Source organism: Acomys minous, assembly GCF_964271855.1.
Source record: "Acomys minous genome assembly, chromosome: 18".
Lineage (NCBI taxonomy): Eukaryota > Metazoa > Chordata > Mammalia > Rodentia > Muridae > Acomys > Acomys minous.
Genome location: NC_140501.1, coordinates 64,742,388 through 64,753,971, shown reverse-complemented (window position 1 = coordinate 64,753,971; position 11,584 = coordinate 64,742,388). Strand labels below are relative to the sequence as shown.

At 48.3% G+C, this 11,584-nt stretch overlaps 1 protein-coding gene across 1 annotated transcript; it reads left to right on the top strand.

Annotated features, from left to right (window-relative positions):
• The first annotated feature begins 2,416 nt into the window (after positions 1–2,416).
• Positions 2,417–8,466, top strand: LOC311589152 (dehydrogenase/reductase SDR family member 2, mitochondrial-like). The gene is made up of 8 exons (XM_084767432.1): positions 2,417–2,578; positions 2,765–2,942; positions 3,969–4,070; positions 5,426–5,496; positions 6,916–6,967; positions 7,472–7,606; positions 7,907–7,962; positions 8,211–8,466. The coding sequence occupies exons 1-8, from the start codon at positions 2,430–2,432 to the stop codon at positions 8,320–8,322; spliced, it is 855 nt and encodes a 284-aa protein (XP_084623558.1). The 5' UTR covers positions 2,417–2,429; the 3' UTR covers positions 8,323–8,466.
• Positions 8,467–11,584: the final 3,118 nt, after the last annotated feature.

Here is an 11,584-nt window from a genome sequence, read left to right as displayed (position 1 = left end):
TCTATGGACTGTTATTCTGGGATGTCATAAGCTCTTAGTGTGCCTCTTCGAGTCTTCTGGTAAAAGGAAAGTTGAGGGATACGAGGTATCACGGAAAATCATTAAAGTTTCTTTTTCTTTCTTTCTTACATTAGTTTACTAGGACTTGGTGACAAGGCCAGATGGTTTGAACCGCAGACAACTGTAAATCCACAAAGTCCTGGCAGGTTTGGTGTCTCCTGACATCTCACTATGGCTCACACACATGGCCATCTTGTCACTGCCTTCCTGTGGTCTATACACATCTCTGCTGTCCTTTCGGTGTAACTAAATTTCCCCTACTCCTCAGCCATGCAGATCATTTCAGCATCTACTCCTACAACATTATTTCGACGTGATCATCTCTTCGGTGGCTTTATCTCCAAGCATGGTGACACCCCAAGGCTCAAGGAGGGTAAAGTCATGACACAATTTGTAAGATGACACAACTCATTCCCTAACATTAACTTGCTTTAAAACTCAAAGATTTTGATAAAAAGTGAGTGGTGGCTTAAAGCCTCCCCCCTGAAACCCTCCCAGAACAGATGTGATCTTGTCTACTTTTAGAGACTTATGACTCTGCTAGCTTTCTGTACTAGGCTGTTGTGTTTGCATGGCCTTGTTATGTACGTAAAGACTGGAAGACCAGCCAGAAAATATAGGAAGAACTAAATCAAGATGAAAACAAGGCATATGAGGGATGATTACAATTTTGACTTTCTGGGGCCAGAGGGGGTATTTATAACTATTTATTTACTGGGGCCAGAGGGGGCATTTATACTATCATTGATTTACAACCTAAGCCATCAGTTTCCTCGGATTCCCGCTGACGTTTGAACCCGTGGCTCAGAGTTCTTTAGCAGAGCGGAGCTGTAGCAGGGCCATAGCGTTCTAGGGCACGTCCACAGTCACCTGCCTTTCTTAGGCTGTTTTCTCTTTCATCTCATCTGCTCCAATTGTAACATTGCTTCCCATGACTGCCTCCTAGGCAGCTACGAGTGCCCTGAAGCGTGCGTCTCACGGAAAGCAGACCACAGAATGATTGTTTCTTCTCCTTCCGTGACAAGGGAATACACTCATCACCCCTCTCCATACTGTGACAGCAGACACGACGGAAGTTGTGTGCTGGAGCAAGGATTCGTTTTAGCTCCTAGCTTAAGAAGGGACACAGCTCGCCATGGCACCTGGCAGGGGTGGGGGGAGACGGGCAGTCAGTACATCAGGAAGCAGAGGGACAGTGCTGGCGCTCACCCGCCTCCCTCTTTTTCCTCTGTTTATTCAGTCCGGGATCTCATTCAGGGCACCTCCCTCCTGGGAACCCTCTCTGGAAACATCTTCATAGCAATATCCACAGGTGAGCTCCCAGATGCCAGAGGCAGGCACTTCTCAAAACAGACAGTGAAGGTTAAGTGTGGTGGGGCAGGATTTGAGACGAACGGCTGATGCTGTTAAAGTGACAAGGTGACGTGGGCTCTTTGGGCAGAAGTGTCTGGGAGGTCTGAATGTGGGTCAGGAGGACGTAGGGAAAGAGGCCTGGTGAAGAGTTCAGAACAGTAAAGCAGTGACTTTAGTCTGCTAGGCCTTCTGTACAGTTCAGTGGGAGTCCTGTGTTGAGGGAAGCAACTTGCTCATCAGATGTGTGGGTAAGTTAAGTATCTCTGACAAAGGGGTTACTGCTGTTGCCTTGGGAAGGAACCCAAGGGAAGGGAAGATCATAACAGGTAAGGGAATGGTTGAAAACTGAACATGCTGAGGAGAAACAAAGCTCAGTGCTTACCGGCTTGGGAAATAGCCCAGAGCACATACCTAACATACCTAACTGAACATTTGGGGGTTCAATCGCCAAAGGAAATGAAAAGTTTAATGCTCAGATAAAAAGACATATGTAAGAAGTCCAGGGCTGGAGAGATGGCACTGTCTGCTTTTCCAGAGGTCTGGAGTTCAATTCCCAGCAACCACACGGTGGCTCACAACCATCTATAGTGAGATCTGATGCCCTCTTTTGGTGTGCAGGCATACATGCAGATAGAGCACTCATATACATAAAAATAAATAAATAAATAAATATATATATATATATATATTTTTTTTTTAATCCAAAGGTGATTCTAAGAAGCACATTGTAAGTGGTTTTCCTTACTGGAGGTATGGAAACAGGTCAGGAAAGTATTTCTGAGGCAACTACCCAAGGCCCAGCGCTATGCCTGGCTACATACTGTGCTGGTGGTCCATTATGGGAGTAGCCTGCCTTGAGCCTCGGTTATAGAAAAAAAAAATAGAGGGTTCTGGACTTTTCTGGAAACTTTGAGGGATGGTGGAACAACCATCAGAGACTTCATGGGGAACCTGGAGGGTGCAAGGTCCTGAAGCATTCCACCATAATTACAATTACCTTCACAGGTCTTTCTCCAATGGCGGCCATGTTGAGGTCGATCCCACAGGCCTTCAGGGGCTATCTGTGCTCATTAGTTCCTCTGTCAGCGAAAACGTTCAGCAAAAGGGCGGATGAGAACCGTACCCTGGCCGATAAAGTGGCTGTGGTCACTGGCTCTACAAAAGGGTGAGTGAACAGAAGTATCTGGCTGGCCCGTTACCAGGAGATGTTGCCAAGGTCAGCCATGGACACACTCTTGCCTGCCACTGAAGGCTTCGAAGCCACTCTTGGGCAACATGGTCATCACGGTCTGCCTGGGATCAAGACTGAGAGGTCTGAAACCATCACCACCATCTCCTCTTCCGCCCACAGGATTGGCTTCGCCATCGCCCGGCGTCTGGCCCAGGACGGGGCCCACGTGGTCGTCAGCAGCCGGAAACAGCAGAATGTGGACCGCACAGTGGCCACGCTGCAGGGGGAGGGGCTGAGTGTGGCTGGCACAGTGTGCCATGTGGGAAAGGCTGAGGACCGCCAGCACCTTGTGACCACAGTAAGGAGCCATGGTGGGGGGGGGAGTGGGGGGGAGCAGACGGAAAGACACAGGTCTAGCCTTGGCCTCAGGGATTTGGGGTCTCTGGGTCTGTAAATGAGGCCACTCTCACATTCTCAGGGTCGTGAGATGTGACTAAACGATTTCCTGACAAGAAGGACCAGCTGTGCTGAGTGGTTACCTAGACCTTCACAGGGACCGGAGTTGCCCCGAGTGATCTGTCGCCACAATAAAGTCTGAGCAGTGTAGCCCTGGCCCCACACGGACTGTGTTGCTTGTCCATTAGACTAGCCTCTGCAACAGGAGCTTCAGGATAAGCTCCCGCTGCTGTAACCACCCCGGAAGAAGTGAGTTGTGAGGTGGGATCTGAGAGAACGCGGGACCGGACAGGTGCTGTAGCAGACCATGAAGGATCCTTCCAGACCAGAGACAGGAGCAGAGAAGAAATTAGCTAGACACGGAAGAGCTGAAAGGGGGCACCCCCATGGAGCAAAGGTCTGGAAAGGTGGGGCCCGAGAACCAATCAGATGTCTTGCAGGGTAGAAACTATAGGCATCCAAGGAGGCAGCCAGTCTGTGCCAGCATCCGTCTCTGGCCTGGCACACGCCCCAGGACGGCCAGTTAGTCACTGCTTTGGTTGCTGCGGTCACGATACCTGGCAGAAGCAACTTAAATAAAGGCTTACTTTGGTTTGTGGCTTCTGGTGGGGAAGGCACGGGTGAGGGTGGAAGTGTGTGGCCAAGTCTGTTCCTATCAGCCGACCGGGAAAGCAGCAAGTGTGGCGGGTACTGCGGGTCTGGTCTAACTTTCAAAGGACTGCTGCCAGTGACCTTCGCCAGCTAGCCCCCACCTCCTAAAGATCCACAGCCCCCCACCCCCCAACCAGCTGGGGACAAAGATTCAAACTATAAGCCTGTGTGTGGGGACATTTCAGATTCGAAACACCGCAGTGGTTTTCTCCCGGTCTTTCGCGCGTTCGTACTCCATCCCTTCACCACCGGCAATGCCTGATCATTCCCTCTGCAGGCCGTGAAGCACTCTGGGGGCGTTGACTTCCTGGTGTGTGTAGCAGGAGTCAATCCTTTGGTGGGAAGCACCCTGGGAGCCAGTGAACAGATCTGGGACAAGGTGAGGAGAGTGCTTTACACGCCCTATATGGTGTACTCGAGGCTGCGAGAACGCATGCGCACGTTCCACACCTGAGCTCCCATAGAGCTGCAGCATTGGCTTTGGTGGGTGAAGTTGAGGCTTAACTGAGTCAGAATTCTCAGAGTTAAAGTCAACAGGTGCTGGCCATGCCCAGCCTCTACCATGCTCCTGTAGCCTCAGTGTCCGTTCTAAGTAGCAGCTAGCCACTGCTACTAAGTCCTGAGATGCAAGAAAAAGATTTTTTGGAGTCTGTCCATGGTAGAGACCCCCCTGGTTCAGGCTGACAAAGCTGTCACAGCCTGATTTGCTGGCGCCTCTGTGGACCCTTTATTCAGGCTGTTCTGAGGAGCCTCTCTGGGAGCTCAGAGGGACACCTGAACTGTCCACAGATCTAGTTGACAGATGGGACTCTCCCAGGGTTCTGCCATCTCAGCTAGAAGCCGCTGGGTACTCAGCGAGCTCCTGCTGTGTCCGCAGCTCCTCATCCTGTTATCCCGAAGAGCCCAGCCATGATAGTCATGTGTGAGCCCCCTTCTGTTCCTGGGTACTCAGCGAACTCCTACTGTGTCTGCAGCTCCCCATTCTGTTATCCTGAAGAGCCCAGGCATGATAGTGATGTGTGAGCTGCCTTCTGTTCCTGGAAGCGAGGAACGGGCCCGAGATCTGAGTGCACCGTTCCCTTCTGTGCACCTTCTTCCCTTGGGCACCCCTGCATTTTCTCCTGGTAGACTTTGCCCAGTTTCCCCTCTGTGGTTCTCATGCTCCATGGCCTTCTTGGTCCACCTTCCAGTTCCTTCACCTCACGGTTCAACCACATTCAGGCTTTTCCAGTTCTTTTATTTATTTATTTATTTTAAAGACGACCAGGGTTATGCATCCCAGCACCGTAAAAATGCTTAATCCAATCTAACCCAGCCAAAATATTATCCCAAACAGCAAATACATGAATGAGCAACGCCAACCTGGTCCTAGACACTTCCTGAGGTAGACTAGGTATCAAGCACAGCATCCTCGTCCCTCATCCACGCTCCTCCTCTCAGTCAGTCATTCATAGCCAAGTTCCTCTCCTTGGTTTCCCTGTGCCTTTGCAGTAGTGGAGGTTGTCTGGGAGCTGACAACAAGAAGACCCTTAAGCCACAGAGTGTGGTAATTCTCTGAGGCCCAGGGAGCTCAGGGGCCTCAGAAGCACGTGTGTCCTCAGACAAGCTCCGGCCATGACACGTAGTCAAGGACTCCGTGTCTCCGTGTCCTGCATATTCATGGAGCTTCGTTCCTGTGTGGTCCCCAGACAAAGGTGGCTCCCGGATCAACTTCTGTATTATTTGAGATTTCAGGTCCTGAATGTCAATGTGAAGTCTCCAGCTCTGCTGCTGAGCCAGTTGCTGCCCCACATGGAGAAGAGGGGGTGAGTGCATGTGGGGAGTTGGTGGGGGTCACGTGTGTTAATTTTTACCCACAGGAAATACTTGGGTAGCGGCCCAGGTAGTTGAAGATGTAGTGTGTGTGTGTGTGTGTGTGTGTGTGTGTGTGTGAGAGAGAGAGAGAGAGAGAGACAGACAGACAGACAGACAGACAGACAGACACAGACAGACAGAGACAGAGACAGAGACAGAGATACAGAGATAGAGACAGAGAGAGACAGAGAGACAGAGAGAGACAGAGAGACAGGGACTGTGTGTTATAGGACAAGTTTTGGTTTTGGACCTGATGTTTTCCCCAAGGATGTGACACTATAATGGAGAGAAATGTTTCCTGGTGTGAGAACAAGGATTACCTTCCAGATCCTCAAAGGACCTTTCATCTCAGGGAGTTTAGGGACTTTGCTTCTTGTGACAGCTGAAGTGACAACAGGTCCAGAGTCATCAGTCTGGGGTCTCCATCTCTTGCCTCCTTACTAGGCCATCTCGCCTGTTCCTCTCCTGGACAGAGGCACCATGGGCCCTTACGCTGACCTGCTACGCAGCCTGGTCCTTCTGTGTATGCCATGGCTACACAGGGGTGGCCAAGGCTGAGACTTCCACAGTGGTACCTGTAGCACATGACCATTACTTGAGTGTTGCCTCCTGGGTGCACTACCTCAGTTTGGGGTCCCTGTCTAAGGGACACCATTCTGACTGTACTTTCTGAGTTACAGTGACTTTAATGTCCATTAATTTTGATGTCTAGTGTCTCAAAGTTCTAGATAGTTGCTTAGCTTATTAACATTTTCTTTCTTATTATAATTTATTCAGATTATATCCCAATTGTTATCCCTCTCACTTGTATCTTTCCATTCTCACCTTCCCTCCCTCTTCCATCCTATTCTCCTCCCCTCGACCTCTGACAGAAGGGGCCCTCCTCCCCCCATGATATGATCACAGCCTATCAGGTCTCATATGCATAACTTGCTTTCCCCTTCCTCTGTGTGCCCACATGGTCTCCACGCCAAGGGGAAGTGATCAAATCAGAAGTTCTAGAGTTCATGTTGGAGGCAGTCCCCGCTCTCCCCACAACTGTGGAGAATGAGCTAGGTTTGAATTGGCTAGATCTGAACAGGTGGTCTAGGTTTACTGCATGCATTGACCTTCATTGGTGCAACAGTTTGTGCAGGTCCCCTGAGTCCTGATCCACCAGCCTTGGTGGTCTCCTTGTGGGGTTTCTGACCCCCCCTGGGTCCTTCATAGCCCAATTCTTCCATACCCCTCTCCGTGCTCTGCCCAGACTCAGCAGGGAGCTGTTTACACTTTGACTGTGAGCTGGCTTTCTCTTCACACGAAAGCACAGTTTCCTGTCTCTTTTAATTGAGCAACCCTCTACCTTCACTCTCTATCCCTTTCTCCTCAAGGGGAGGCTCTGTTGTCCTGGTGTCCTCTGGAGTGGCTTATCTACCAATCCCGGTGAGTGTGGCCACCCTCTGGTAAGCGGGGTGAGGGCCAGCTGCTTTGATTTCTTGTGAGCCCTCACAGTGGGATGGGGGGAGAACGGATGGTTGATCCTAGATAAGAGAAGTAAACTACAGACCTCCAGGACGGCACTGTGAACACTCCAGATCAGACATCATTACCTCATTTTGCCCTCAAGGGGCAAAAATCTGCCATTTGTCTGTAAGCAATATCAGTTTGTGTCCCTGCCAGGGAAGGACCCTGCATCTCCTAATTTGAATTTTCTCACCGACTGTTCCAAAGGACAGTGCAGCTTTCACTGTGTTCAGCTCCGATACAAGTGACAGCAACTTGACGACGTAGATGAGGACCTGACCCCCTGATCACTACTGTGGGGGTGGGGAGACACAAGGGGACACTCTGTCAGGCACATGTTTGTAGTCTGCAGCCCATAAGAGGCCTTTGCTCTGGGAAGATCCCTTCCTATTACACTGATTGGCTGTCTCCTTTGCATCTCAGAAGCTGGGCGTCTACAACACCAGCAAGACAGCTCTGTTGGGCCTCTGCAAGTCTCTGGCTGTGGAGCTGGCTCCAAAAGGCATCAGAGTAAACTGCCTGGTGCCAGGGGTTATCAGGACTGACTTTAGCCAACCGGTGAGAATGACAAATGCCTTGTGACCTCAATCCCTGCCCTCCTACTTCATCCTCTCTCCGTAGGCCTTCTCCGTAGGCCATTCCACCCGAATGGAGGCCCACGGAGCCTGGACATGCAGTGAGAGCCCCATCCCAGGGCCAATCTTTGCAGCAGCTCCTTACTTTTCTGCAGAGGATTGGGGGTCTCTCTCTTGTTCATCCTATCCTCCACAGAGGTGTGGGTCAGCCTTGATGCTATTTTCACCTAACCATATCACCAGTCCTCTGCCTGACACTGGTGGTTCTCAAATCTCTCTCTAGGAGAAAACAATGCCGAACATACTGTCTGACCTGAATAAAATCTATGGATTGCAGCGGTAGGTCGGGCTTGGGGGTGTTGGTGCTCTGTATCCTTTTCTGAGGGAAAATTGCCTTCCAATATGAAAAAGACCTTATTTCTTTTGCCGTTCTGCTTGTTGCTTTCTTTTGGAGTCCTGGGTTGAGGGGCAGGAGGGCATTTACCTCCCACTGAGGCTGGCGAATGCTAGGCACCTCTCCTGGACTGCAGAAGCCCAGGTCAGAGCTAATCAGTGTTTTCTGTGACCTCATCTCTTCTTTCCTTCAGGTTAGGGAAGCCAGAAGAATGTGCTGGGCTTGTATCCTTCCTGTGCTCTTCAGATGCCAGCTACATCACTGGGGAGAACATTGTGGTGGCTGGCTGCTCCCCTAAACTGTGAAGAGACAGCATGGTTTAGAGACTGGGGCTGAGGTCCTCAAGTGGAAAACAGAGAGCATGATGGGAAATATGTAGATGAAGGGCCTTAACATGTACTCGGGGTCCAGGTCATATAAGGAACACTTACTTAAACATTGTGAAAGAAGGCGGGTGTTTAAAGTTTTCATTTGGAATAAATTTGGTTGGAAACTTATGGATATGTTCCTGTTTGCCTCTTGACCCAGCAGCTTCTCCCATGAGCTATTGCCTTTTTCTTACCACTGCCCCACGTCCCTGACATTTTTTTCTTTAAAGTCCCTCCTTCTCTCTCTTCATTCCTTTTCTATGAAACTGTAAATCAGGCTGGAGCCTTCCCATCTGCTCTTCCAGATCCATCATTTACTTGGTATTTGACTCTGTGCCTTGGGATAATCTGTAGGGACAGTTCAAGTCTTTTTTTTTTTTAATTAAAGATTTTATTTATTATGTATATAATGTTGTATCTGCATGTACACCTGAACACCAGAAGAGGGCACCAGATCTCATAATAGATGGTTGTGAGCCACCATGTGGTTGCTGGGAATTGAACTCAGGACCTCTGGAAGAGCAGCCAGTGCTTTTAACCCCAGAGCCATCTCTCCAACCCCAGTTCAAGTCTTTTGACCTCTGGCTTACAGGTGAGTTTGGCCAGTTGGAGGCAGACTAGAAGTCAGGTGAGGATGAGGTTAAAGTGTATTTCTCAGGCTCTCTTCTTGTTGGGGTTATTCTGCCTGTCAATGGAAACTTGTCAGGCGACACTCTCCAAACAGGCAAAGTTCCATAATTCCTTACTTGTTCCTTCTGGCCTACCTGTGGTAATGGCTCTTTACCTTGCTGAGTGCTAACTAAATATTAGCCACTCATTTGTAAAGGCTTTAAAAACCACTTTAAGGTTTTCTTTTTATTTCATATTTACATCGAATGTTGTTCAAATCAAGGCAGTGTGTGACTCTTCCGGGGAAGATGTGAACAATTGTCCAACCTCTTTAGATGTGTGTGACACCAGTTACAGGCCAAACAGATGGTTCCATGGAAGTCAAGCAGGGTGAACCATTGAGTTTACCGAGGTTACTTACAGGTGCACAGGTGGCTCAAAGGCATGTGTAGCACCAGAGCTCACCCCAGCATGGGCAATAACTCTCCAAAGATGTGTTCCTGTAACTCTTAGCCCATCTTGCAAGGCTGTTCACGGTCTCCTCTCTGTAGCAATTGTTACTGCTTATATAGCTTCAGGGAGGGGTCTTGTGAAACTTGTAGTTTTTTTTTTGAGCTTCCTTAGTCGTGTAAATTGTATTAATTTCCCTCATCCTGTAGTAGATATAAAGATGTTTTTGTCTTGATTTCAAGTGTGGGATGTGAAATTGCCTCGCGTGAGGGCATGTGATGTTTTTCAGCTGGGGACTGGCTTGTGCAGGAGTGTGGGTTTTGCCAGCTGGGAAACATCCTGTGTGGACTCTGGGAGGGTTATACATAGGACCCGCAAAATGGAGAGAGAGAGTCCTTTGCATTACTTTGCATTGCTTGGCCTCTCATTGCTTCATGTCACTTGGCTTCAAGACACTCCTAGAAAGAAATGTTCTGGAGAGAACTTTGACGAGGCTGCTGGCGGTCCCTGCTGTTGTTCCTGCTGCTGTTTTTGCTGTTGCTATTTGCTGTTTATCTTAACGGATGAAATCCTCACAATGAAGAGTGGAACAGCCCCCAAGGAACTGAGTGTAAAATGATCTACATCCCCTGTCCCTACTAACCTTCTTTGTCTCCTACCTAGGGTTGGTGGGTTGAAAGGGAGGTAGAGGTATTGAGGAACCCCAAATAAAGTAGGTTAAAAAAAAAGTCTAAGCCTACAGGTGGCGCTCCATGTTGGGCGCCAAAATGTTAAAGTCATTTTTATAAAACTGTGTTTGTTTCTCACTTAACTCAGCTATCACACAAATAATTGAGACTCTTTTATATTTTTTAATAATAAGCTTCATAACACAATAACTGAGCAGTTATTACTCTATTCTTAATCCTCTAAACTAACCTGGTTCCCTCCTAGGGTACATTTCAGAGATACTTGCACTTTGTAGCTTTCTCTGTTCCCGCTCCTTCCTGATGTCTTATGACCTTTCCCATGGATGAATCCCCTACTTTCTCCTCTACCTCCTCCTCTCCTGTCTGGCAGGAAGCCCATCCATGTTCTTTCTCCTGCTCAGCAATTGGCTTTATTAGCATATTAAGGTACAATTAGGGAGCAGTGTTTACATAGCATTGAGATAGGAAATTCTCAGAACAAGGATTGCAACCAGATATCGGGGTACATAAGTCAACATCTGAATTACACAATAACCTAATGCAAGAAGTATTTCATTTGGCAAGAAATGGTTGGTTACAGAACACCAGATGATGAACGTATTCCTCGTCTCAAACATTTATCGTTTCAATATGGTGGAGCATCCAAAATCCTTTCTTTCTTCTAGATACTTTGAAACATACAATGTAGTATTACTAGTTGTTATTACACTATAATATAACAGAGTAACATATTTTATTCCTTTTATCTAATGTTAACTTAATACTCACCAAGAAAACAATTCCATTTCTCACTCCCCTACTTTTCTAGCCCCTGTAAACCATTATTTTATTCTCTGATATTATGAGGTGGAGTATTTCAGATTGTACATAGAGTGAATTGTATGGTATTAGTCTTTAATTAATTAACTTATACCATGACTCTAGTTGTCCGTCCTTCCTCTCCTAACAGTCCTCCCCCCACTTCTCCCTCATCCACTTCTCCCCCCTTTCTCTTCAGAAAAGGGGAGACCTCCCATGGATATTAACCAGCCTTGACATATCAAATTGCAGTAAGATTAGGAACCATCTTCTCCTATAAAAGCTAGACCAGGCAGCCCAGTGTGTGGAAAGGGTCCCAAAGGCAGGTGGTAATACAGTCAGAGATAGACCCCGTTCCTACTGTTAGGAGTCCTGCATGACGACCAAGGTACCCAATGGTTACACTTGTGCAGAGGGCCTAGGTCAGTCCCATGATTGTTCTCTGTTTGGAGAGTCAATCTCTGTGAGTCCATATAAGGCCAGGTGAGTTGATTCTGTGGGTTTTCTGGTGGCATCTTTTACTCCTCTGGCTCCTAAAATCCTTCCTTTCCCTCTTCTGCAGGATTCTCTAAGCTCCACCTAATGTTCGGTTGTGGGTCTCTGCTTCTGTTTGCATCAGTTGCTGGGTGAAGCCTCTTTGATGATGGTTATGC